At 40.0% G+C, this 27,919-nt stretch overlaps 1 protein-coding gene across 1 annotated transcript; it reads right to left on the bottom strand.

Moving 5' to 3' along the window:
- On the bottom strand, positions 1–27,228 carry rbbp6 (retinoblastoma binding protein 6). The gene is made up of 19 exons (XM_012873108.3): positions 26,627–27,228; positions 23,434–23,536; positions 21,812–21,860; positions 16,137–16,181; positions 15,909–15,997; positions 15,583–15,679; positions 14,320–14,459; positions 14,004–14,176; positions 13,717–13,820; positions 13,420–13,590; positions 13,117–13,271; positions 11,791–11,893; positions 11,647–11,713; positions 11,463–11,505; positions 11,051–11,377; positions 9,487–9,603; positions 5,668–7,659; positions 3,289–3,400; positions 1–1,655 (listed from the first exon to the last, which is right to left on the bottom strand). The coding sequence occupies exons 1-19, from the start codon at positions 26,790–26,792 to the stop codon at positions 675–677; spliced, it is 5,034 nt and encodes a 1,677-aa protein (XP_012728562.2). The 5' UTR covers positions 26,793–27,228; the 3' UTR covers positions 1–674.
- Positions 27,229–27,919: the final 691 nt, after the last annotated feature.

Below are 27,919 nucleotides of genomic sequence, written 5' to 3'. Positions count from 1 at the left end.
TGCAAGTATAGTTCTTTTATTTCCTCTACACAGAAAACTGTAGACCTCTCTTTTCTAAATTATTTATCAATTCAGCAGCAATCTTTAACATTTATAAAATTAAAAAACAAACAAAAATCACACAGAGGGTGGAAATCATAAATATTCACAGTATGTGTTCTGAGTCATTCACCACTTCTTTCTGACAGTCGTCTACTGGCACCCCCGTGTGAGGCAAATTATAACCCCCCCCCCCACTTCCTGTCGTTCCAGGTGGAACGCTACAGGTTCTGTTCGTACATAACGTAGCTGCTGCTGGTTGTCAGCGTGTCAAGCATGCGTAAATCCAAGTAATCCAAGTAATGTCAAGAGTCTTGACATTTGATTTTTAAACGCATCTTTTTTTTCCACATCATGTCTAAAGTGCTTTCCTTCACATTTTGTCTGCGAGCATTTGGGTTGATGCATGTCAGATGTGACAGATCTTAACGTGATGCAGAAAGTACCCCGGTTATATAAAAAAAAAAAAAATGTATTGGAATTAATTAACTTTGGTCAGGAAAACATCATTCAAGTATTTTTTGTCTCACAGTAAAGAAAATGTAACAGAGCAGGGGCTGTCCTTCGCTCTTCCTCATCGTTGCTGCTCGCAGACTGTTTCCATCGCTTTTGTGCGGCTCCGGCTTGGCAACGTCTTAATAGTAGTGTGCCTCTTTCCCTTCCTTCTGCTCATCCCTGCTGCTCCTGCGGCTCGCCGATGAACGGACGCTGCTGCCGCTGCTGCTGCTGGATCTGCGTCGCTCCTCCAGTCTCTGGGCCTTTTCCTCCCTCCAGCCTCCACCTCCTTGGCCGCCCATCGCCTCGGCATTTTCTCTCTCCCTGTTGCCCTCTCCCACAGGTTTCTTCTCCTTTCCGAGCTTCTCTCCCTTCTGTCCCCTGCCCTCACTTCTGCTTTTGCTTTGCACTAATTCCCAATCGGTAAAACCGGGCGGCTCAAAGGAGTGCGTGCCTCTGTCCCTACCGTGGCTGTAAACGGGGCGGGAGTGTTCACTTCCTGCAGCTCTGTCTTTATAACTGTAGTCCCCAGCTGGACGGTGGTAATTGTAGTCAAAGTCGTGCTCTTTGTCTTTATTCTTAAAGTCCAGAGATGCCTCTCTGTGTCTTTTGGGTGCATTTTGATCAGGCACATGGGTAGATTTGGAGGATTTTCTACTGTGGCAAGAAGAACTCTGGAGAGTCTCTCTCAGCAGGTCCCCCCTGTCTGTGACATTTGAAACTGACCAATGAGAGGAGTGAGACGAGGACAGATTCCTCTTCAACACTGGGGGATCCCAGTCCCTCCTCGTTTCCTCTTCCTTTAATCCGTGCGTTGACCTCTCGCTCCCTCTTCGTCTTTCATTCTCCTTCATTTTCCCCTTGTCCCTCTCGCTGCCACAAGAGGGAGCCACACCAGAGCATGACCCCGACGAAGCAGAGACTCTCTCTTTCTCCTGGTCTCTGCCTCCCACGGTCACCCTGTTCCCGTCTCTCCCTGTCTCCGTTGATCTGAGACTCTTCTGTTCATTGTCTCCCACCGACTCGGCGTCGGTCCTCGTCTCTGATGCCTTAGGCTGAGTCGCTTTCACTTCTTTTTTTGTCCCCTCTTTTTCCTTTTTCTCCCACTTCGAGTGAGGTACCTGAATTCAAAGAAGTCAAACGTGAATTGTACAGAACAGATTTTGTTTTGTATGTGGAAAATATCCTAAACAATCTTGCTATTTTCGTCTATGGTAGCAAAGAAAATTCACGACTTTCCAAAGTCAATAAATTATTTGTATTCTAAAAGATGCGGTCAAAATGTCTGTTGCACATAGTTTAGTGACAGCTAATAGTATCGATAAAAATACATTTTATTTAAGGGTCGCTTTTCAAAACCCCAAGGTTACCTTACAGAGAAAAACAAGCAAATATAACATTAACATACCAAGTCAGTAAACAAGCTTAGCATGATAGTTAAAACCTACATTAAAGCGAATAAGCCGGTTTGAACAGACGTGCTTTGAGCTGTGACTTGAAAGAGGGAAGAGAATCTATATTCCTAGTGAGTTTCTATTCTCAGGTTAGATGGCATCATCAATCTGTAAAACCAGTCATTGGTACATTTTCATCCCTAAAGCTATTCCTAGATTGTTCTTATTTATCAACCAACCTGTTGCTTAGACAGTCCAGCCGCACACTTCGCTCGGTCCGTCAGTCTGACTAGAACTTGGGGAAAGGGGATTTTCTTACGCTGCCTCATCAACCTGGAAGTCCCTACAGCAGCATCTACAACTATCCCTGTTCAGTCCTCTGGGAAAATGAATACTTAACTTTACGTAAAATGGAGAAATCCTCCAACAAAACTTGCTCTTTTTAAAAATCATATTTATTGGTTTATTTCGTTTGAATTAAACGTTTTAATTATACGTTTTGCTACTGTCCTTGTAACCCTTTTGTTATTTTAGTTTCATCAAAACAAGTCCTTGTAAATGAGATCTTTGATCTCAATGAGACAACCTGTATGAAGGTTAAACTAATAAAAATGTGGCATGATACATTCTTTTTCTTATTTTTCCTCCAAGAACCATTCCACATAATTAACAAAAATGCCACATTAATATTACATGGTAAACACTGACTTATTGCTTTGTTATGATAAATTCATTCCCTTACTGAGATCAGTCATTGAGTATTTATATTGGGTCAGACTTTCACAGCTCTGTAAAACTGGTCGAACAGAAAAACTGGCATTTTAAACAGTCTTTAGCGTCTTAAATTAACTGTTTGCAATAAAAAAATTAAAGGGGGCTGTGTAGAACGTCTAGAAATGGCAACTCTCCCCCTTAGTTCTGAAGTTTCTAAAAGACCGCCCGTTGCTGTAATAAGTTCAACCTTCCTGTTATCTGGAGAAGACTCGCTCCTTTTTAAAAGTAGCAGCCTGAATAAATGGCAGGTAAGCCTCTGTGAAAAGCAGTTTCCTGTCTAGAAACTTACTTAAAAATGAAGGCAGAAACACAAACGATGCATGTGGTACCTGCAGTACCAACTTCCACACAGCAGAAATGTTGATAGCACTTAGGTTTGCTGCGGTGACTTATTCATCATCTTGAACATTTAAAAGCAGATTGAAGTCTGCAAGATCAGGAACTACCTTAAAACTGCCAGAGTCAACGAACATGTTTCTACGCATCACACTGAACACAACAGGATAAAATAAATCCTGAATGGACCGACTCAGGAGAACCAACTTGTTGCTTCTCCCATACAGAAAAAAATAAAGCACTATATTACCTGCAGACTCGCCTGTGTAGGTTCGTTCTGCGGGACTTTAGCTTGACCCTTTGGTTTTTCTTCCAGTAGTTTGCCCCCTGCTGTAGTCTCCTGGCTCCCTTCAGTACCACAGCTGTTGGTTAGAGACGTTTTAATGCATTTAAAACAACCATAAATAAATAAAATGTAGTGTCTCAGAAAAATATTTACACCCCTTGAACTTTTTCACATCGTCATGTTAAACCAGGTTGAAACTGTACAAAGATTGATCATCTCAGATAAACTATTCTGTTGGATCTCTGTCAACCTAGAACAAATACCAAGTGGTATCAGAACCTCTCTTACTGGAGCAGAGCTCTCAGTCTTGTCCTCTTTTCTCAGCCACAGTTGTTTCTACCATCTGCTTTCCCTCCTAGTAATCCTCTCCATTTTCTCATCCTAATGTCTGAAATAAACTGCATAAAACTTGTTAGTGCCAAGTTGTATGTAACCTACTGCGCATGTGTTTGGTGCCGGGGCTGAGCAGGTGGTAAATGAGAGGAGACGTTGCCTTTCTGTTACTGGTGTGCAGCTTTGTTGGTCTTAACTACGGCGACCATTAAAAGTACAGATGTGATCATTATCATTATAAACAGCTAATATACTGTTGGACTGACACCTGTCAGAACTTTCTGCTGTAGCAACACATTTCATAGTGTAGCATATTCCATTGTACGGTGTGACAAGAGCTACTGCTAGACTTTAAAACCACAAACTTTAATGTTGGTCCAACACAGTAGTGCACAATTGTGAAGGGGAAGGAAATGGAGAAACATGACACAATTTCTTATCCGTTTCCCAGTAGGGAAAGTCTGCTTCCGGCCCCCAGGGGGCATCATGATCAGATGCCAGAACCACCTCAGACTCTTTTTAATGTAGAGAAACAGTGGCTCCAATTCAAGAAAGGACAGGTTTGTCTTTGCAGAAACATTCTGTCTCTTCTCAAAGAAATGTCTTCAGTCTGAAGGATTACTGATAAACTCTGCCTTTTAACCAGCACCTTTGCACGGCGGCTCAACGAGTTAATTGGAACGATCAAAATTGGTTGCTGACGTGCAAAAGAGGAACATCAGGCTACCAACTGCTGGTTTGGACTCCGATGGCTGCTGAGTTTGTTAGTAACTAGGACTGAAGAAGTTTCTCGGAGGAGATGAAACATTTCAACAACAAAGAACCCGTCCAGAGCTACTCAATTATTTTTGGGATTTTATGACCTGGATCATTGAGCTGCACCAGGACAGTGGCTCTACTTTAAGCTCCCCATGACCATTAGCTCTTCATCCTATTTCTAAGGCCGAGTCCAGCCACCTTCTACAAGAGGCTCATTTTGACCACTTGTATCCAGAATCTCACTCTTTTGGTCAAAATTAATTTCTCATGACCATAGGTGAGGGTCGGATTGTAGACCGACCAGTAAATTCAGAGCTTTGCCTTTTGGCTTAGCTCTTTTTTCAACACAATAGTCCAACAGAAGCGGCCGCATTACTGCACACAAACCGATCCCTATCCATCAGTCCATCTCCTGTTCCATCCCAACATCACTCATGAACAAGACATCAAGATACTCAAACTCCTCTGCTTAAAGCAGAGACTGACCCACAACCCAGATGGGGGCAGGGTACCTTTTTTTCAGCTACAGACTTAGAGGAGCTGACTGTGAACTCAGCTCCTTCTGACTCAGCAGCAAAGCGCCCCAGTGCACGCTGGAGCTCATTACCTGAAGAAGCCAAAAGAACCACATCATCTGCAAAACACAAAGATGAGATCCTCAGGTTCCCAAAGCTGATAGCCACCCCTCCACGGTGTGTCCACAGACACTACAAACTATCGATGGCAATGGGGAGCCATGGGAGACGCCAACGCACGCGGGGGACAGGCTCGACTTTGTGCAGAGAATGTGGACACGGCTCTCGTTTTGGGCATACAAAGATTGAATAGCCCTCAAGCCGCGCAGTGCCACCCACGAAGAATGTCGAGTGACACTGTCATAAGGCCTTTACCAAATCTACAAAACGCACGAAGACCAGGGCGGTACACTCCTATCAGTATCAGTTGGAGAAAAAGTATCCATATGTGTAAAATTTTGTAAACGATGTCCTCTCATCACTGCCCATCCAATTTCCAAAGATTTGTTCCTTTGTGTTAATTTAAGATCTTAAATCCCAATCTAACACATGAAAGTAGTTTTAATGTGACAAAATGAGAAAAGATCAAAGGGTATAAACACTTTTGTAAGATCACTTCATCTGAGGAACAGCCAACCGGTAATATAACAAGGTTAAAGGAAACGGCTGATTAGGTCTAATGTTTTGACTCCAAGTAATGAAGTTAAAGTTGGAAGAAGCTCAGAATAATGCCAACCTGCTGCGTTTTGAAGCGTCATCCTGTCGATCATGGAGTTTTTTCTTTTTGCTTCTCTGTGAGCTCGACCGCAGTGCGCCATCGTCTTTCTGAGCTTCACCTTGGTGCTCTCTGCCTGCATTGCCTTTGTCTACCTGTGCTGGGACCATCTTGTGGTCTCTGCTGCCATCCTTTTCCTTTTCTGCCGCCTCTTCCTCTCCCGTTTTCGCCCGCCTGCCCTCCAGTCCTTTAAGTGCACAGTGCCATAAATCCAAGTCCTCCTCCTCCCTCCTGTTTGCCCTCCCCTCCTTTTCTTCCTTTCTAGGGATTTTCAGAGACACGTCTTCCTTGTCAACATTGGGGGCAGCTTTGTTCCCTGACTCTCTTATCTCTTGTAAGAAAGATACTAGCTTCTCTTGCGATAACGGTCCAGGGCTTGATTCTTTTTCTCCGTTCACTTCTGTATTTGTATCTTCTTTCTCAACCTTCTCCTCTGTAACACCAGACAGCTCGGTTGTTTCTAGAGTACAGATCCCCGAACTAGAAGAGCTCTGCTCCTTCCACTCGTCCTTCCTTTTCCCATCCAAGTTGATATTGATGCTTATCTTCTTCTGAGAAATCACCTTTATCCCTCCTTCCCAAATGTCTTTTTTAGTAAGAGGCGATGCTTTGCACTCCTTCTTCTTCTCAGTTCTTTGTGTTTTTCTGTCAGACAGCTTCGGGGACTCCCGTTCAAGGCTTTTGGGCTGTTGTGGAGCTTTAGGTTGGGGGCGTTTGCTACTTTTAGTCTTGCTAGGAATATCCTTCTGTTTGTTTTTTCTCTCCTCATCCTGTGTTTTTCTCCTCTTGTTCCGCTCTGATTTTGAGTCAGGAGTCTTTCTGCCTTCGGGGTGTTGAAGTACTTCTGTGCCTAACCTACCTGAATCTCTGCTGGGTTTTACTTTAGGTTCTCTCTCCCTGCTTTGACGAGAGTCTGAAGCTCTGCCTTTTTTCAACCCCTGCCCTCTTTCCACGTTTGTGTCCTCTTTGGGTTTTTCTTTTTCTTTGTCTAAGGGTTGATTTGGTTTCAGAGGAGGTTGGGCTGATTTTAGGGAATCACTCGAGGTTCCTTTGTGTTGTGCTGCTGAGCCGTTCTTGCAGCTCTGCCTGAGAACGTTTATGGGGCCTGAAGAATCAGCGGATGGAGACTTCTCTAGATTACTCTCTTGCTCATGTTTCAAGGGTCTACAGTCTTCTAACTTTAATTGTGGATTGTCATCCGTTATCGTTTCTATCAGATTTACTTCCTCGCTGCTCTTTGTTAGAGGGTCTGGTAGACTGCCATCTTTCTCGGTGACCCACTCTGTGTTATCCTTTGACTGAACCGGGACTTCTAATGGCGTGGGGGGTCCGTCATTTGGGGAACGAGAGGGGGAAGAATGGCCGCCATTGGCTTTAGGGGAAGAACAGCTGTCACTTGAGGGATGACACATTGGGGAGGGATCGTCATTCGAGGAATGAGAAGGAGGAGAGCGACTGCATGATGATTCCTCAGATGTAGGAGAGCCATTTTCCTTCCTGACAGAGTCTCCCCCCTGTTTTAGGTAGAAACAGTCCTGAGTATACGGTGGAGGAGGAGGGGGAGGGAAAGGCAGCTGGTGAAACTGGCTGATGTAGCTGCTGAAATATTTATCGTACCATTCTTGGTACTCTTTCTTCCACTGAAGGTAGTGCTGCCTCTCCAGCTCCAGGCCACTTATGTCAATTAAACCGCTAGAACCCGAGGCTTTTCTTGCGTCCCTGGATGAGCGCTCCCCTCGCTTCTTTGAGCTGTGGCTGCTCAAAGCCGACCTCTTGCTGTGGTGGTGGTTCTTCCGGCTGCGGTCCGAAGACGACTTGGATCGACGGTGAGAACTACTCAGAGGTGAGGAGGAGGAGGACGGGGTGGGAGAGCGAGGACGTTTGTAGCCGAAGGACCTGGAGGGGTTAGAGTGGCCTTGGAAGTCTTTGTGATATGAATAAGGAGACCGATGTCTGAGAACAAAAAAGAAAAAGTTTTGTTGGACACAGACAATGCTGTTTCAGGAATGCTAGCTGCACGAATAGCTAAGATGCTAAAAACAGTTGAAACCGTGAACTTTGAAATCATTTTGTCTATTTTAGCAAAGTAAGACACTGTCCTTTAGCAAGTAATCGCTTGCTTACACAACGGGATTTATCTAGTACCAAAATAGTTTGAAAACTAGAAAATACAGTAGAATACACTAGAATTCTGTTCTAATATCTGCTTAACAGTCAGTATCAGCAACCAAAGTTTTATAGAAAGCAGAAAAAGAAAAAGCCCACAAAAACCTAAATGTGGTGCATCTCGTCATGACTCGTTTCACAGATGACCACAGTTCTGTTTAAGATCAATTAAAAAGAAAGCAAAAAGATTTTAAATGGTAATTAGAATTTTTTTATTTTTATTTTTAATTGTTAGCTTATGGAATAGACTCAGGATGGAAGAGAAAAGTAGCATTGTAGATCTGTACCTCTCGACAAATTTCAAACCGGATCTAACAGCGCCTTTAAAGCTTGCTAATTCACATTGTAACCAATTATTGAACTGGTTTCATTAAAGCACCCAGGACCAGAGGTGGGATCAGGTTATTCTTTTTGCACGTCAAAAGTCTTCCATTCAAGTTTCGAGTCAAAAGTCAAGACATGGAAGTTGAGACCAAGACCTAAACTTTAGATTTTACGTCTTAAGTAATACTGGGTCAGGCATCCTGTACCACCTGTCCAAACACTGGCACCAGAGACAGTTACTTCCGACTGCATTTAAAATGATGCTAAAACACCGTGCTTTTTTTAAATTTATTTTTTTTAACTTTGCACCCACATCCATGGCAGCGCTAAATAAAGCTGACGCTACAACTGCCGGGCCTTTTGCCGTTTCTGTAGCTTTCAGAAGAAAACCAGGTAAACAGCAAGTTTCACGGTATGAGTTTTAGAAACAGGAGGAATAAATATTGACAAATTGGCAGAGGTGCGCAGCAGGCAGGTTTGCGCTCCAGGCACAGTTGGATTATTGTACACCAGGATAGGTTTTAGTGTGTTGCTTTCCTTTAACTACTAGATAACTAGAAAAATACATTAAAGCATGAACATTTTAATACTTGATCTGGCTTTGAAGGTTGTAGATTGTTTTGGGGTGTGCTTTGGATAGAATGGCCATACAGCTGCTGCTCTGTAGATTCAAAGTATTTAATTTTCAAAAGAATGAAAAGATTATTATTTTTTAAACTAAGAAATGGGACTTTCTGGAAGTCCCACTTATTTAAGCTTTCTAAAATGCTGAAAAGGCTGAAAAAACTCACTGCATTTTATGGCACACTTGTGGAACTTCATTATATTCACATTAGATGTGATCCAAATGTTTCACCAGCACATGAAAACTGTATTACAGGAAAAATGTTAATTTATCTAAATAGTAATAGTGGCTCTTAAAGGATAACAGGAGACCAAAGAACAGGATTTTGTCAACATGTGTTTAAAATAATTTATATTAAATAAATATATTACTAAAAAGACCCAAAGTACCTTGACAGTCTGGGCCTGTCCTGCTAAAGTGATCCATTAAAAATATCCACTCAGTTAAAGCACACTCTTGCTACAAAATAAAATTTCCAAAACTAAAGGAAAATGAGAACCTAGAACAACAACAACAACAAACAGGATTTGGCTTACAGATAATAAGTTTGTTTTTAGAAGATCATCAGCATCTGTAATCCTTCACAATCTGACATTTTATACAAATTCAGTAAATATAAAGTAAACAGAAGAAAACAACTCTCACGGAGCAGGAGAAAGAAATACCTGGATCTGGAGCGGGAGCGGGATCCAGAGCGACTGGATGATCCAGAGTAGGAGCGGGAAGATTTAGATTTGGAGGACTTTGAAACAGAGTGACAGAAGGACTGTTTGTGAGGTGATCTGTGTGCGAGAGAAGTGAGAATATATACAGGAACCGTTTTCAGTATTGGTTTAAAAATTCTGTTTCCAGTAGAAATAATTTAAATGTCTTTTAAAGAGCTATGACAATCTCAGACAAAATTTACACATTAGCATATAGTGCTCTTTCCAGCATAATGATTTCTTAACTGTTTGGTGACCGCTAAGTCAAAAGGTCCTTCCAGTAGAGGTTTTGCACTCTTTGTTCCATGAAAAAGTACTATAATCCTCATTTTAAAGCCATCATCTCCAAACCTAAAATCTCTATGAAGTAAAAAATTTGAGAGAGGGGACGTGACTTCAGTCTGATCTTTCCTCCTGGAATATCTGCCCACACGGTGAATAAGTGATAAATAGACCGTACCTTTTCTAGTGCTTTACACTAAGTCCCAATCAAACGGTGTCAGTCAGTAAATAGGTGAATGAGCAAAACTGCTCATCTTGTTGGAAAACAACATTGTGGAGGGAACTACCTTTAGTCCAGTTCTTATCTCAAACAGCCCATCAAACAGTCAGAGTTCAATACTCAACCTTTGAACTTATTTAGTAGTTATTTTAATTCAAACCAGAATCCCAAAACTCAACCCACAGAAACCAAATGATCTATTAGTGACATTTCAAACTTTAGAGGAAATTTAGTTTGTCCAGCCTCTAAAGAAAATTGGATGAGCAACTTTCAAAATGTTCTGGAGCAACTGCATTTGCATCCACATGCAGCTATAAATTCTGCAAAAAATACAACTGAACATACTTAAAATGACTGCTCCTCTGTAATACACCTTTTGTGACGTCACCACAGACGTGCACCTGGAAGCTTGCTTACAAGGAGGGGTAGATTTTATCTGGATTTAAAAAAAATAATTCAAATAAAAAAATAAAAATACTGATCGTGGCATGCTGCTCTATATGGGGACCAACTATATTTAAAATGATCTTGATCCGTTCTACAGAAGATTCTGAGAATTAACTTTAATACAAGTCAAAACTGTGTTATGTTTGATCAATCTTTTATTCAGTTTTATTTTTCTGCTACAATGGCATTAGCTATACAGTAAATCATTTGGGATGCATTTAAATTTCTTCTTTTCAAAATAGACCAAATAAATTAGTATCTTCCAAGAGCATCTTTTGCTTTTAGGAGATATATATATATATATATATATATATATATATATATATATATATATATATATATATATATATATATATATATATATATATATATATATATATATATATATATAAAACATTAAAATTCTTCGAAAAATTGGATCTGGCAATAGATTTTAAAAGATATCGATGGTCCTGAGTAAGAGGAGTTATTAAAAATGAGTGGACCAGGCACAGTACTGCATCCCTGAATTGCTTTAGAAATTAACATTGTTAAACGTGGCTGCTTGGGATAGGTATGAAACATAATTTACTTCACCTTTCTCTTTTCTTTCTCTGAAACCTGTACCACTCCTTGGGGATTAAAACAGGGATGGTGGATGCGGAAGAGGAGGAGCAGAGGGACGGGATTGGGGCTCCAGGTGGGACCGGCAGTTTCCAGGCGGGTGTGGTCGGCGGGTATCCGGGGAGGTAAGTGCCGAGAGGCTGCTGGGTTGGAATAAATGCGTGAAAAGGAGGGGAGGGAAAGAGAGGCGAAGGTGTGGCTGGTAATGAAGAGTATGATGATGAAGAGGAGGACGTTCTACACTGCTCTAAGCAAGATTCAGTCAAGCTTCCAGCAGGATAGGTGGACATTGAGCAGGTGCTGGGGGCAGAGTACAAAGGCGTCAGACTCAAAGGAAAAGGACAGAATCAAAACCAAACATGCTCTTAAGCACATATGGCCTTACCTGTCCCTGGAGGTTGATGATCCAGAGAGTCTTGTGGTTGAATCTGTGGATTAAAATGAAAATATAATACCACTCAAAGCAGAGAGCACTGTGTAATATCCATTTAATCTAATTACTAATTAACAGAAAAATAAGATATAAGATTACAGGAAGAGCAAAAAAAAAAATTGTTAGAGTGACTGACCAATAGATAATTGCGTTTGTTGCACACAGACGGCCTGAAGCTGTTCTGTCGCCTCCATAGAGTTTACCTGAGCAGACAGGAGCGTAAAGCTTTATTAGTAACAGATGTAGTATGGTTGTGCATTTTGAGGATGGGTCTCCTGACCTGTGGAGTCAGCTGGGATGGAGCATCAGTGGAATCTTTGTCACAAATCGGGTCAGATGGTGTAATGGCTTCTAAATCATCCCCCGTCTTTTCTGATTCCTCACTGAGTTAAAAGAAAATAAACAAAAAAAAAAAAGTCATCAGCATCATATGAACACTATATTTTTATTTATTTATTTATTGGGATTACCATTGTTTATTCCAGTATCATAGCCTATCAAAGAGCATTTTCAAAGATCCAAACTTTAGGGAACATTTATTCAGTGGAAATGGAAATAAATATTTAACAAATTCTCAAGTGATTGATGACTATTTACAAACCATTCAAAACAAATAATTATTTAAATTTATACAAGGTGATAGTTTTTCAGGAACTTCTTTTTAATTAATAACTTTTTTCCCTCCGTCTTGGAAATAGGAAATGTCATGAAGGACCATTTATTTTAACCACCTGTCAGATTGATGGATAAGGACTTATATTTATCCTGACAGCATGCACAGTAAGGAAGATAGGAAGGTAAGATAAAAACATGTCGTAAGATCAGCGTCAGAGAACTAAAGTAAAATCGCCATCTCGGGGGTCACGGAGTCTCCTAAATAACCATTTGTAAAAAAAATAAACCATCAACATGCCAACCGAGTGTGAGTGACCTAAAGAAAGAGGACGCAAAGAAAGAGGATGCTTTTGGGTCCCAACATCACAATTTCACACCTGAACTTCGCAAATCTGTGCTTAAAGTACAACTAGAATTATGTGCTTTGGTCAGATGGAAAGCTCGAGTTATTCAAGTATGTATGACATGAAACAAAGGATATGTGGAAAGACACCTCATGCTCAAAGTTAAGTACAGTGGGCCTGTCACATTGTGGGCGTATTTCTCTTTGCTTGAAAATAATTACTTAATTAACTCTTTGAAATACCATATTTTGAAGAAAAATCTTGTGATCTCAACCACTAAACTGTAAACGGGCCATTATTGTGTCTTTGGGCAGAATAACCATAAAAAAATATGATTAAATCAACCTGGAAATTGTTACCCAAGAGAAAAAAAAAGTAGCAATTAACTTCCATAGCCATCTCACAAAAAATAACTAAATAAAATGCAATAAAAACAATACAACATAACAGAAATCTTTTGAGACATAATAAAAACTAGCAACAAAGCAATAATAATAAAAAAACAGCCATCCAATGGGGCACTGACCCTTATCCATAAATAATGAGTCACTGAAATCACTGCTTGGCCAACATGAAAACAACCAATATACTATATAAAAACTGGTTGTTCTGTCCTTCATCATCTATGTCTATGCGTGAGTATATACTTGTTGGATGTCACAGCATGGCTTTGCTCAGGCTGGGGAGAAGTGTTCTCAGGTGAGTTCCCAACAGGGGCAGCTTCTGGGGTTGTAGGAGGGCAATCGGTGCTTTGTGATAACGGTGGGGATTTGTCTGCTATAGGCTTGTTTACGGGAGACTCCTAAAAACAAAATAAGACAAGCGTTAATATAATGGGGAAAAAAAAAAAAAACTTCAGACAACCAGTTTAGTGTTTAAACAAACAATTAAAGCATCAGAATTGAGCAGGATACAGACGTGAAACTTTATCTCTAGGTACATTTTTTTACCTGCTCAGTGCAGGATGACTGGAGAGGTTTCTTGATCTTGTTCCCGATGGTGGAAGGGGTCACGGTGGGGACAGAGCTCGCTTTAGGAGTTGTATTCTGAGACTGGGCTGTGACGCACGGCGTCCTCTGGCTTTTGCTGCAGCCTTGTTCTATTTTAAAGTTGTTAACAGCCTGCATTGAGTGTTAGAAAACCAGACAAATTATTGTGACATGTAAGCATAGTAGAGAGAAAATATCTAGTAAGCCTAGACTAACAGCAAGATTAAAGTATTTTAGCAATATTGTCTGTTAATTTACCTGTCTGAGAAATTTATTGGCTATCAAGGTATCAGGGGAGACATCTGATTGGCCACAAGTAGGGCACACATGGTTCTCTGACTCGAGCAAAGTGGTTCGAATACCTGGGGAAGACAAAGATGTTCAAAAGTAAAAGACCAACTACAAAACTGTTCAAAGCAAAGGTTTAGTGGGTTTCGATAAGGTTGAGGGAGACCAGCTGGTTCCTGCGCTGTGGGTAAAGTTACAGCCAAGTTATTCCGTTTGTAAGTACAGAATGAGCATATGTGCACGAGACAAGAACTCACAATCATCACAGTAGCTGTTTCCACAACAGGGGATGACCACAGCATCACTCAGCAGGTCACGGCATATTAAGCATAGGAGTTCATCGGGTATAGGCTCCTCCTTTTCTTCACATTTAGGTTTCTCTTGTGGAAGGAAAGGAGGTTTCTCCTTCTTACCAACAGCGTACGCCTCACTGTGACCATGAAAAAGGGAAAAAGCACAAGTATTTATCCCACACTTGTCACCAACTTATTTTAATGGCACAAAAAGACCTTCCTGATATTTTAAACTGAAAAAACAAAAAACAGATCAAGTGACACATTGATTCACACTCACGCATCTATGGCAGGAATCGCATAACGCCCACAACTGGTCAGCATGACTCCTTTAATATTGGGATCGTCCACTTCAACCATGAAGGAACGAGGGATTCCTGTGCTCTTCTTTATCCTTGGGGGAGCCTCAAAATTTTTATCCTGCAGTCAAACACATTCTTTTACAAGGCATCATACAAGGCTTGTTGTTGAAAAGCAAAGTATATTTTGTTGTCGGTGATTTAGACATTTTTGGCTGTGTGTTGAGCTTTATACTGTTATTCAATCAGTGCATTGACTACTTTTCATTGAAGCAAAGTTCTGTATTGTCTCGAAAAATGACATTAAGAAAAAAAATTATGGGTGGACTCACTTGTGAGATACTGTAAAGTCCACTATTGTTTTGTGAACAATATAAACAAACTGTCAGATATAGGCCTGATGTCTGGAATGCACTGGAATGGTTTCTGGAGTGTTAATGTAGATTGATTGCTGCATAAACTGTGCCCCCCCCCGCCCCAATCAAAACATTTTTCTCCATTTTTCCTTTTGTGTTTTAATGCGTAATCAGAATTCTACCAATTTCTTTGGGCAGAAAGCATTTTTTATTATTAATTTCTTTCACAAACCGTAACAGGGAGGTTACAATCAGCTCCTCATCAACCACAGCCTTTCAAAGTGACTATACCATAAGAAAACGCTACTATAGGGGCTACTGCCCCTCGAAGCTGTTGCTGGTTAAAACTAATTGGTCATTAAGCTAGAGCAGAATTGAAGGTTCACCATTATGCCTAAGACCGACACTCGACAGACAGTCCTCTGAGGTCTACCCGCAGCCGTTTAATTGACCTCAAGGGGTTCGAGCATTTTACTGTCTGCACAGCTACAGCAACAGTGCTATCAACACACTTTCAGGTGTGCTCAGGTGAGCCTGATAGCCTATTTTAAATAAAAAAGCAAATATGGGTTAAAATAATTTGCTTCTATAATTAGGGCAATGTTCTAACTTTTCTAAACATATCTCCTGTTGACTGGCCAGGAATATTGGTATACATATTTTTATTACTGTGCAATTTTAAGTGCACGGCTGAGGCTAATTTCAGCTGCATTCCTTTGGTTGATCAAATAAAAAAATAAATAAAAAAATACACTGTGGAAGAACGCCATAGAGTTAGATGGAACAAAAAGGCTTCTAAAATCTCAAATAATATGTGAATCTGCCAGACATAACCTTAAACATTTGAGATCTGGGTCTGTGAAGGGAGAGCACATGGCGTGCACTTACCACACTCACGGGACAGTTCCTGATGTGGTGTCCGGTGTTGCCACAGCGATAACAGGCGTAGTTCTCTGGAAGGACAGGGCCAAGCTTAGAGCTCATCCTACAGCAAAAAAGGAAACATTAGGGGAAGGACATGCTACACAGCGAACTCTAAAAAGAGATATCAAGTTTTGATACATTTTCAAAAATTGTGTGTATATATATATATATATATATATATATATATATATATATATATATATATATATATATATATATATATATATATATATATATATATAGATATATATATATATATATACACACATATATATACAGAAAATACTCACTTCATCATGTCACAGCTGGACTGGCTCATCATAGCTCTGATTTTATCCTCTTCTGAGACATCAGCTTCAGCAAAGTTTGCCAACTGCATCTACATGCATGAATAGTCAGGTTTGCTGCTGTTTATTTTAAACTGAAGCATTGACCCCCCCCCCCCACCCCCCCCCAAAAAAAAAAAAAAAAAAACCCCAAAAAGATTATATATATACACATGGAGAAAATAAACATACCTTGGAGAAAAATGACAACGCCCTAGTTGAACTGGAGTCATTGATCTGTTAAAGTTGGAACAAAAAATGTGAATCACAAATAAAACTACATAAATGGAATAAAATTCAATTTCCCTTTTGGATTAAAGTTTTTTTAGATACAAAAATAAATAAATACATAAATCGTTCTTACAAACAAGCCAGTGCTTACAATCCAACTGTGACAAAGTTACTTCAAAATGTGTGTTTAATGTCTTTAAATTGTTCTCTGCTCCATGGTTTATAATTCCACATCCCAGTCCCTAGTTTTCAACCAATGCAACAATATCTAAAGCTTGGTGTCACATCCAGACTTGTTAAATTAACGATTATACACCTGTAATTGTGCATATAGGACACAACAAGAGTGAGTGCATCTATATGATGGAAAGTGCAGCATTTGGTTTTCTTAATAAATTCTGTGGGATAACTCAAGATAACTCAGCTGTGCAGTGATATAAAAACTGACAAAGGAAGACGGTTGTTATTCACTGTTATAACATTTGAAGACACTAAGTTGGGTGTTCAAAAACTCAAAATAAATCAAACAGAATACACCAAATGCTCCCTAAAGGCGCAGTTCCACTGCCCCGCCTGTTTTGACTCCTCCCTGCTTCTACACCCGATTTCAATCCCAATTTATTTATTAGGCCCTTTAAAATGCACAGAGACCAAAGGGCTGTGCAAGATACACAAATATAAACAGCATAAAATTCAGTAAACATTGCTAAAAAATATAGGAAAAAAAAAATCTAGCCTGGAAGAGGGAAACGCCTCCTGGGCATTGCTTTCGCCCCTAAGGTAACTTGCACACACCTTAATTATGAATGCTGCTGCACTACTATGCATATTGCATTATCATACAGTATGTAAATATTGCTTATTCTATTATTGTGTGTTATATATATAGGCTGGAGTTTTTTCCCCACTGTCAAACAGTTTTTCCTTTGTTCAACATTTACTCTGGTATTTACTCATCTTCTACTCTTGGTGTTTCTTTAGAACCAACATTAGATTGGACTGGTTTACTCTTTTTTTTCTCATTGCTAATAATTGTGTGCATTGCTTAACTGTCCGTGTGTTTGCCACTGTTACACCCAAATTTCTCCATTGCAGAAATTCTTGTTCTTATTAAATGATTAATACGTTTGAAAAAAAAAAAAGCCATCCTGTGTGTTTGTGCTGGCTTCTTCAAAAGCTCAAGGTTGACCTATCATGCAGTTTTCACTGTAGCCTCACTACAGAGGGAATGGCATTTATAGCTAAAGGATTGGGGGATTTTTATTTTCATCGCAATAAAAATGTAATAAGATTGCGGCTAAATAAAAACTTTACCAGAATTAGATACAGATTAGGGATATTGCAGTGTTTCCCCTACCATTTAACAAGGGGGGCGCCCCACCAACAAAATTGCCCGCTCCCCCCAAGGTCAGGGCATGTAGTAAAATATTATATATATATATATATATATATATATATATATATATATATAATATATATATATATATATATATATATATATATATATATATATATATGTCTGTATTCACAGATAATTTTATTCAAATTAGACTTTCTAAATAGCACCAGAAAATGGTGTCTCAAGACAGCAGTAACTCTTATTTTTTAATTTTTAAAATTTCCTGATAATTTTGAGCTCCTTTCTTGCTTACTCTGGTTAAACAATCAGACTCGATGCCTTTTGGCATTCCTCTCGAAAAGCACAGAAATGGTGGAAGTCCACAGGTTTGGTTGTCCATTTAAGTACTTGAAAGTGCTTCTTTACTCATAAGAGTAATAAGAGTGAAAGAGGCTAGATTCTCTTGATTCAGTAATCTCATAATCCGTAGCAGGAAAAAAATAAACCCTCAGGTATTTGATACAATCAACAGTATTGCATCTCATCCACCAAGTTTGTTGTGTTACTTTCTGATGACAGTAAACATTGTTTTAATAATTTTGTAAATACGGTAATGGTCCTAAAATCTAAAAATGTCCCTAGGGTCTTTTCCTGATATTGATGGTTCTCAGTGCCTGGAGTCATTTACTTCTTTAACAACAATTGCATTTCACGACTTTTACTGGCAAACCTGCTGCTTAGAGATATTAACTCCCTCCATCTTGTCTGGATGTCTATCCAACATTGGTCCTTCATTGTTGTCAATCATTAACAGCTCACTGAGGCAAGCTTGTGTTCCATCCTATTTTAAACACACTGAGGTAACGCCACTAAAGAAATCCAATCTTGACGGCAGGTTTAATGGCAATCGTCGACCCAATTGAAAACTTAATTTTCTTGGGAAATTATTAGAATTGGTTGTAGGTCAGTTCAGATTCTGGCCTTTTTCAGGAGGGCTTTTAAACACTGCACTCTACTGAGATGGCTCATTCAAAGGTTTATAATGATCTTTTAATAGCGTCTGATGAAGGGGGTTGCTCCATAATAATTTTACTTGATCTCAGTGCAGCCTTTGATACCATTGACCACATCATTTCGCTGAATACTCTGTGGGCATTAGCAAGTATCTCAGGTTCAGCGCTAGATTGGTTTTCTGCTTATTTATCTGGAAGATAATTTTCTGTTTTTCACAAACAGGTTCACTTCTAACATTGCTTCTTTAACCTATAGGGTTCACAGCTTTCTGTAATTGGTCCATTATAATTAGATGTTTACATGCTCCCTTCAGCTGGCATCATTAAATCTTTTAATGACATTTCTTATTACCTTCATGAAGATATTCAGCTACATATCAAGTAAGCCTCATCAGCTGAATAGGTTGTCCAACCCAGTCCACTTTTTCTCAGATAAGCAATTGGGTTTCCAGCACTAGAATAGAATACTTTCAATGTCATATACATGTACAATGAGATTAAAAGGATTCTTCTTTGCAGTGTGGAGATGTCAGAGTATAAAGTTAAAAAAACAACAGTACTGTATTTTTCGGACCGTAAGACGCACCAGATTATAAGGCGCACCGTGAATAAACATGTCTTTGTGTCCTTGTCCACATATAGGGTGCACCGAATTATAACTCTGTCAGGAGGAGAGAGTTGTTGGACTACACTGAGCTGTTTCTAACATAAGGCCAAAATAAACTTAGCTCTTCTATTGAATTAACTTACTAGGTTTACTGTTGCTAGCGTGTACTCTGGGCGCGGGCTGCATAAAGGCTACCAAATAGTTGGATGTACTGTGCGCAAACTGTGAGCTGTGCGGACTCCGCGCTGACTCTCTGGACGTTTTACCTTTCATAGTCGAGAGTAGTATTCCTACAATTCCCACACTATCTGCCTGTGTGACAAAGCGGCGGACCGGATGGTAAAATGTGTGATTAGCTAGCTGAGCACCTAGAGCCGTTTCTTTTCCAGCAGGCTCCCACCTGTCAGTGAGAACAGAGGGACTGTGATGCTGTGTGTCCTTGCGACCGCCTGCTTAGAGCAGCTCAGTGTATCAAGCTCGGTGTCACATGTAAAACAGTTCGATGTAAAAACTTCTTGCGGCCGAGACGTTTAGTGTGACACCGCATATGAGGTCGTAAACATTGAGCTCTGCACGTATCTGTATGCGTGGAGTTCACACAGAGTTCGCCAAAGGAATATTAATGTTTGTGTTTTGCGGTCCGCTCATTACGACCAAATGGACCATAAAGTCTTTTTCAATTACCGCCGAATGTCCACTAGTACAGTGCTACTAGCTTGGCAGATTAGTACTACCACAAAGTAAACACAACTACAGTTCATCTAAAAATAATGCTTGCTTTCATTTCGTATGAACAACTTCCTGATGCATGTTGTCCAGCAAATCAGCTGGAGTGTGTGTGTGTGTGTGTGTGTGTGTGTGTGTGTGTGTGTGTGTGTGTGGGGGGGGGGGGGGGGGGGGGGTTCATTCAACCATTTCAGGTATGCTGTAATCTATATAGACTTATTTCTCTCGGTTATTACTACTTTTTCTTTTTTGATTACTTTCTCTTCTCTCTCGCTGGACAAAGAGTATGGCAAATCCTCCATTTCAACAGCAAAAAGGCAAAAAGAATGATCTACGGTTGTCTTTGCTTGTTTTCTACTCCTCCACTGACAAATGGGGAAAACGCATATGGATGACAAGTTTGGACCCTTTCGGCTTCTGAAATCAGAATTGGTGACACAACATGGCACCTCCCGGTGGATGCTCCGACACCTATGTATTTATAAATTACTAATGTGATGTTATTAGACTTTCCCAGAATATGTATTTATAAAAGCAATGCTTGATTTTTGTTAATTAAAAGCCAAATTAGTGACACACAGTCCCCTTTAAGGTTATCGCCTCAAACTAATGTAAACAATGGCCACAGGATTAACCAGACATGTAATTTCCGATCAATCGTCCATTACAGTTCCCTCAAGCTTCCTAAATTACAAATTTAAGAATGAATTATTTCCAAGAAAAATTATTAATAGAAATCAAGAGCTCCAAAGGTTACTGATTTTCATTTAGCAAATCATTCATTAAAATGTTATTTCCTCAAATAATGTTCTGTCTAACTCAGGATTTGAATTGTGAATAGGTTGAACACATCAAATGCTATTCTAAGTTAGTTAAGCTAATTATAACCTCATTCCACTGTCTTTAACATGAACTCTAGATTCTTTAACTTGGATCTGCAGTGAACAAAGATTCACTGATGATGGTTTTCAAAAAATTTCACTTTTATTTTATCCTTTTGTTTTTATTTTGTGTCTTTCTTTTTATCTTAATTTTCCTAAGTAGTTTAGTTAAGTTTCAGTAGCCAAGCAGAGAGGATGTATTGATTGCAATATAGCGTTAATTCAGATAAACAGCATTCTATAGTGGTGTTCTCTGGATGTTCATTTTATTTCTGATAAATTCTTATACTAGAAGAGAAATTGTCACTCGTGTATTCTACAGTATATCTGTGCAGAGTTTCCTGTTAAAAGAATGGTAGTGATCAAATCACCCTTTCAACTATTGTCCTAATATCAGCTGTTTGGGCGGATATTCACTGAACAACACATAAAATGCACATAAACATAAAATGCTCAGCTCGAGAATGGGTCAAGATTTTAGAGCAGCGCATGATCTGATGCCTTTGGCTGAAGTTGTGGGGGAGAAACTGTCAGGTGATGGCTGTCAGCACAGCCATTAACATAAAACAGCGGTTGGGTTTATCAGCAGTGAATAGCTGGCCTTTATGATAATGTCTGACCCACCCGTGCAGCTCTCACATCCCAAACAGAGATACTGAAAGAGCTCTGACAATGACCAGTGTCTGGTGACGCAGCAGCCTGTTTGAACAACAGCTGAGAGTTTAACAAAAAAATAAATAAAGAGGCAGCCACTTAAACTTCCCTGCTTTTCAGTCTGCTTATTTGTAGTTCAGGTCGGTTTTTCTTACAAAAAACAAAAGACAAAACTGACAGCTGCTCATACTTGATAATAAATTATCTTCATTCTGCGTTTCTCCTACATGAATACAGACTTCTGAAGAAACCCAAAGGGAACAGAAGAGGAAAATCTTGAGAATTTGCCCATTTTATTTTGTGTTTTACAACATGTAGTTCCGGTATGTTTGTTCAAGGATAATATTGAGCTTAACATTACTGGTTTTAAAATATGCATGCATTGTGTAGAAGGTGAGTTTTGCTGGGCTACATACTGTTCTGTGGGATCCAAAGGCATTGGGAATCTGGACATCTGATCTTTCCCTGAAACAGAAAAATGTTTTGTTTTACAAAAAAAAAAAAATTGATAGAGATAAAGAACATATCTGATTTTACCAATAGTGAAAGAAAATCTGCTGCTTAGCTGGTGAGGGGTAATAAATGAATCTAAACTTTAGCAGGAATGCTTATTTAGGAGCCTTTTGCACAGATCAACTGGAAGTATTCCAGGGTTACTCCTCAAACACAAAGTCCATTCTGTGTTTTTCCAGGTAGTTGACAGTACCACACAGTGGGGATTTTTTTTCTAACCAAGTTTGGAAAGTACTAAACTTCCCAAAATCCAACGGAAGACGGCTCAGATGGGTTTGTTTCTTAACAGGTAATCAAAAAGATATCATCACACTACACTTACCCATTACCTGCATTTCTTAAAAAGAAAAAACCACAACATTTAAATATTTCAAGCCGTAAATAAATGAAAAGTATGTTGTCAAGTGCAACTTCCCTTTACTTTTCAAGCAGTACAGCATCAGCAAATAAAAAATATTTTATTTTAAAGAAAGCTTAAAAATATAGACCTGCAGTCGGAGTCTGCGTGAAAATGCAGTGGAAGAGTCCGTTCCAATTAGAACCGGATCTACGAAAAACTGCATAACAACTATGGTTTAAAATTGCTTGCAAACAATCAGATCAGTTCTGTTGAAAGAGGCAATCATTCCAACTACTGTGCCATTTTCCGTTGAAGCAATATCCTGAGTCATTTAAGGAGAACAGTCTAAACAACTGCCTCTGTTTACTGTAGAATTACCTTTTCTGCTGACATCAACCTACTTAGCCGATCCATAAATCCTACTTAGAATTATCTAAATTTAACCCTGTTAGGAAAACCCATTTACTTCAGTGTAACTAAACAGGCTTTTATTTAAAAGGCTTTCTCAGAAGCACGACGTTTGTGAAAGGGCTCATTTGCAGAGGCCTCATTCATTTGCACTAGTCCTGTCAGCTTACTGCTACCAGGGTGTGCCGAGGTTTAGGAACTGCAGTAGTTAAGGAGAAATCACCCAACTACATGCATCTTAAGTGTGTTTTATAGTGGACATGTTTGGCCAGTTACATAGCAAGCACTAGCTTGAAGGCTGTGCTGCTTGAATTGACATGACCACCGTTTTCCCACATGATACTGCAAACCTGTGCATCTGTACAAAACCATGCTCAGGAAGTAAAAACAGGGAATACCCATTGTTTTGATGTGAATTCATCTGAACTTTTCCGATCAGTTTCTTGTTTTATGCTACTCTAAAAACCTTCTGCTGATTATAGGCATTGCAAACCTCTTACTGGACCCAAGCATTACTCATGCAGAAGCAGGCGTGTAGGTGCCAGGTGTTGGATTGCTAAGGCTGGGTGTTGTCTGCTACTGCATGGATGTCAACATTAAACAGCAGGTTAAGAATTCAACTGGGAAAAATGCTGGTGAAGATTCTCAGTCATCCAGGTCATGGTCATTCCAAAAAAAGGTAAAAAACAAAGCAACTGGACTTGTTTTTCCGTAGTTGAAGACGTTTCGCTTCCTCTCCCGGAAGCGAACTGGGAAAACTCGAAAATACACCCTTACTTGTGGTTGGTCTTGGAATTTGACCTGGACTTCCCTCCGATGATGGGGATTCTCCTGACTATGACAGAGGAGCCTTTGGGGATGTGACAATCTTCCGTGAACTCTGAGGGTGAAAGAGGATTGATACAGGTGTTTATTTTTATTTATTTATTTATTTATGGGAAAACAGAGAGAAAAGATTTGTTCATGTTTCAATTTTCTTTTTGCCATTTTTGAGACCCATGTAACTTTTTAACATAATGAATTTATATCACCCGTCTGACACTAGAAACAGATTTGGGTAAAGTCAAAAGAAATATTTAGCCCAAATTCAGTTTCTTAGGGTTACCAGTAAACCCTTCCCTTGAGCTCTACTTGAGCATTATAGTTTGGTTTAAAATACAGGCACATCTACATAGAATAGTGAAATAAATTGTCTTGATCATATTTTAATTGAATTTAAACCCTGTGACTCTTATCGGTTCATTTGAACTGAATTGAAGTTTAGAGATAAATTTCCAGTGTTTGTTTTTGCCTCATTTTGATGATCATGCCCCACAGATAAAGTCTGAAATTGAGCTTCTCAGAAAATTAGGACCACTTATCTGATTTTATCAATTACGTTAAAGGATGTCCATGTGCGGCACGGTATATGCAACCAATTCCCGGCCTCCCTCTGCTAGGCTTGCCTGCGAGCTGAATTCTTGCGATATTTTTGCGTTCACAAACACACAAGAATCCGTCTTGTCCCTCTCCCGCCTTAACTGTTCGAGGCCAAATCAAAAGGGACCGGGCAATCGCGTTGCAGTATTATGGTTTAGGGTGGGACACACAGCTGTGACAGAAGCAAGAGCTGCGGAGCCCACAGCCGAACCAAAATAAATATGGCAGCGCAGGTGCATAGCTGCTGCTATCACTTTTGTTTTGTCAGAATCCACGATGCCGGTCGCCAGTCTATCACAGAGCAACTATTTAGAGTACGGTTACCAATTAACCCAAGAGTCATGTTTTGGCACGGTGGGAGGAAGCCGGAGAACCGAGAGAACCCACAGATTCAGGGGGAGAACATGCAAACTCCATGCAGAAAAGCCCCAGGATTGGAACCCAGGACCTCCTTAATGCAAGGCAAGAGCGCTTGCAAGAACCACCGTGCAGCCCAGCATGCCAAAAATATTACATCTAAATACATTATAGTGGTTTTCTTTCCATTTTGAACAAAAAAAAAAATACACTGCCATTGAGTTTTGTTGGTGGCTGTATATGACTAAAAATGTTTGTTGTGATAGTAAATTAACTTGAATAGAGAAATTTTATTTTGGTTACTTTTTATTTTTTATAGCAACAGAATTTCATATCAAAATTAATAAACTATAAACACTTTGAATTATTCATCAGAGTGGTTGCTGTGCCAAAATATACTAACTGAGAATATATTTGGATTCGCAAGATCACGCCCTGCCGGCTTGTTTCAAAGTGTGCCAGTAAAAAAAAAAAAAAAACATATGAGGGACATGGTATGAAACGAGAATCGGTTCTATTAAATTTGCTTTTCTGGGTGAACAAGTGAACTATTTCATGTATTTTTGTTTACCTTTATAAAAAAAAATCCAACCACGTTTGTGCCCAAGAATGAAACCAAGGCTTCTGATCTGCTCTCTATTCTCTATACAAACATTGTTCATCTTGGTTCTGTAACGAGTTGACAAACAGCATGCAGTCAAAACGCCTGATTAAATTGATGAAGAACCTGGGAGTCCTGGATTTCCGGATTTTTTGGTTGCGTTATTCCAGAACTGTGCACCCATCTACTCCTCTTTTTTTTTTCCATTTTAGAGTTGTGAACACTTATTTCCTTCGTTAAAATAATATTTTCCATCCCCCCCCCCCCCATTCTAACAGGTTATAAACCCAAACTTTATGGAACAGACTGAACAAAAAGTGTAACAGTTGTCAAATGGAAGGCTAATGATGCATAACTTTCTAATGTGCTCTACGATACACTAGTTCAGGGGTCTACAACCTGTGGCTCTGGAGCCGCAAGTGGCTCTTTGGACTTTCCACAGTGGCTCTTACTAACTTTGGCTAGAACTTATATTTTTATTATGATATTTAAATGTAATGATAACAAATGCAGGTTTTAGCAGTTTTTTTCTTGGAATAATTGCTTTTATTTTTCACAACAGAATGATGATGAAAGTTCCGGTAACATTTAATTTTAAAATCAATATTTTTTTCATTATATTGGAATTATTATCCACAAATAACATCTAGTCCATCCTCTTTTTAGACCTCAAAATAGACAAAAGGGTGTTTCTTTAACTATAACATATTTCCTACAGTAGATCAATGACAAATTGCCCTTTTTTTTTCAAAAGGCCAGGCAATATTTGCGTCTCTGAACGAGTTTAACTTAAGTGGACTGAAGGCAAAATGCCCCTTTTAGACCTTTTAGAAGGTTGCAGGCCCCTGCACTAGTTTATGTTGCCCTGTCACACGAAAATCCAAGTCCAACCTTAGTGGTGATCGCTAAGGAGAAGATGAAACGTGAACGCCACCGTGAGAACCCGTAGCGTAGGGGACTCTGTGAATCCAGTCATGTTCGGTTGTAACTCCTGCGCCTTAAGGGCGTCTCTGCCCAGTGTTTGGGTGATTTCAGGGGAAACAGTCATTAAAAGATCTTACGACGGATTGCCAAACCCATCGCAGAACACCGACAAAGACTAAGCAGATCAGCTTTAATCTGCACCTTTTTCTACTGCGTTCCTCATTTTAAATCACATGTCTGGGGCTGCTTTTAAGCTTTTTGGTCATAACTACTGTCGCCCCCCCCCCCCCTCTCTTCTCTGTGTCCAGACCTTTGCTATTTTTAAACCAACATCTCCTGCAGGGTGGCAGCGCTGACACCGCTGACCCAACCCACGGTCAGGCGGTTTAGTTGAGGGGGCATGAGGCGTGAATGCAGCAGGAATGTTTGCCCATTCACTACACCTCTTTTGTCCACGCGTGACTTTTCTGGAGCCCCCCCACCTCCACATGAAAAGAGGTGACGGGAAGCCAGCTCCCCTTAGATTAGTTATCAGTGCTGGGAACCACGTGTTTCCGTTCAAAACGTCAAACCGTCAACCTACATTTTAACTGTTGGCAAGAGGCAAAAGTAAATAAATAAACAAATAAAGCGTATTTTACATGCAATCGTTTTATTCCTTCATTTTACCTTCTTTGGTCTGCGCGTTTGTGATCTGCAAGTCGCAGTCGCCGGCTCTGAGCTTCTCCCTGCCCATGATCTGCTTCTTCAGGTCGTCCAGCGAGATGTGCGGCCCGTCAAAAACCACCGTGTCGTAGCTGAGTTTGGAGGAGAACTTATAATGAATATGAGCCATGCTGGGGAAAAAAAAAATAAAAATAAAAACAAGAAAAAAAAGCCCGATTCCGGACTGTTAGAAAGCTCAGCAGCTGGGTAGCTGGTCTCCTTCGACAGAAACTCTACTTGTTTTCTGCTTGAGGTGATGGGGAGGGGGGGTAGCAGCAGTTAGCGGCAGCAGTTTTTGGGGAGAACAGCGTCGGTGGTCTGCCGCTAACAAGCTAGGTCGTTAATTGACTCCTAACTGCCGGATTTAAAGTGGGTCTCACAGGATGACATCTCCCGGTTTCGGCCGGAACGGCTGCGGAGGCTCAACCCGAACCGCGCTCACTCGGTTTCAAGTCTAATTTTAACTTTTATTCGCGCTAAATCGCTTCCGAGACCGAGCAAGAAGTTCGCTGACAGAAACAACCAGCTGTTTCCACAAGCAACGGCTCGTCAGCAGAGTGCACGCACCAGCCCGTGCTGCGTTCAGGTGCACTGCGCACACTCCGACACGCGAGCCTCCGAAACGCGTTTTCTTTATTTGCTAATAACTGTTGCCTTCTTCAACGAAACCATTAAAAAAAACAACAACATAAGAACGTGGAAGACCAGTTTCCTCTGCATCGACTTTGTAACAATTGGTAAGTCAATTTTTTAATCTATATACGATTATAGTATGAGTCATCCGTCTGTGCTATATTGTATTACTAATCTATAATATTTAAAAAAAGTTATTTTACTTTCTTTCGGTTGTTATTATTGTCTTTGTAACTGCCCATTGTCATCCTAATGCTTGTCGTTTAAAATATAAATATTAACTCAAGCAATGAAAAATGTGATGGTGTGAGGTAGTAATTGTATAAAGAGCGATTACAATTATGGACAACAGGTATTTTGTCACATTTTATGCTAGCAGTCACCGAAATCTACCATATTATTTTACGGTATTTCACAGATGTCAAGTGAAAATTTTTTTTTCTTTTTACACGTGAATGCAGCATCCTCCCTCAATGGGGTAGTGCACCTGTTTCCACTCTGGAGACAACAAGCACACACAGCGGCCCGCCAATGTGCCACCTCAAGAATCCACTAGAGGGAGACAAAGCATCATTTATGTTGTCTCGCAATGAGCAGTCTGATACATTTCTTGACATTTATAGT

Source organism: Fundulus heteroclitus, chromosome 16 (assembly GCF_011125445.2).
Source record: "Fundulus heteroclitus isolate FHET01 chromosome 16, MU-UCD_Fhet_4.1, whole genome shotgun sequence".
Taxonomy (NCBI): Eukaryota; Metazoa; Chordata; class Actinopteri; order Cyprinodontiformes; family Fundulidae; genus Fundulus; species Fundulus heteroclitus.
This window is presented reverse-complemented; position numbering and strand designations above follow the sequence as displayed.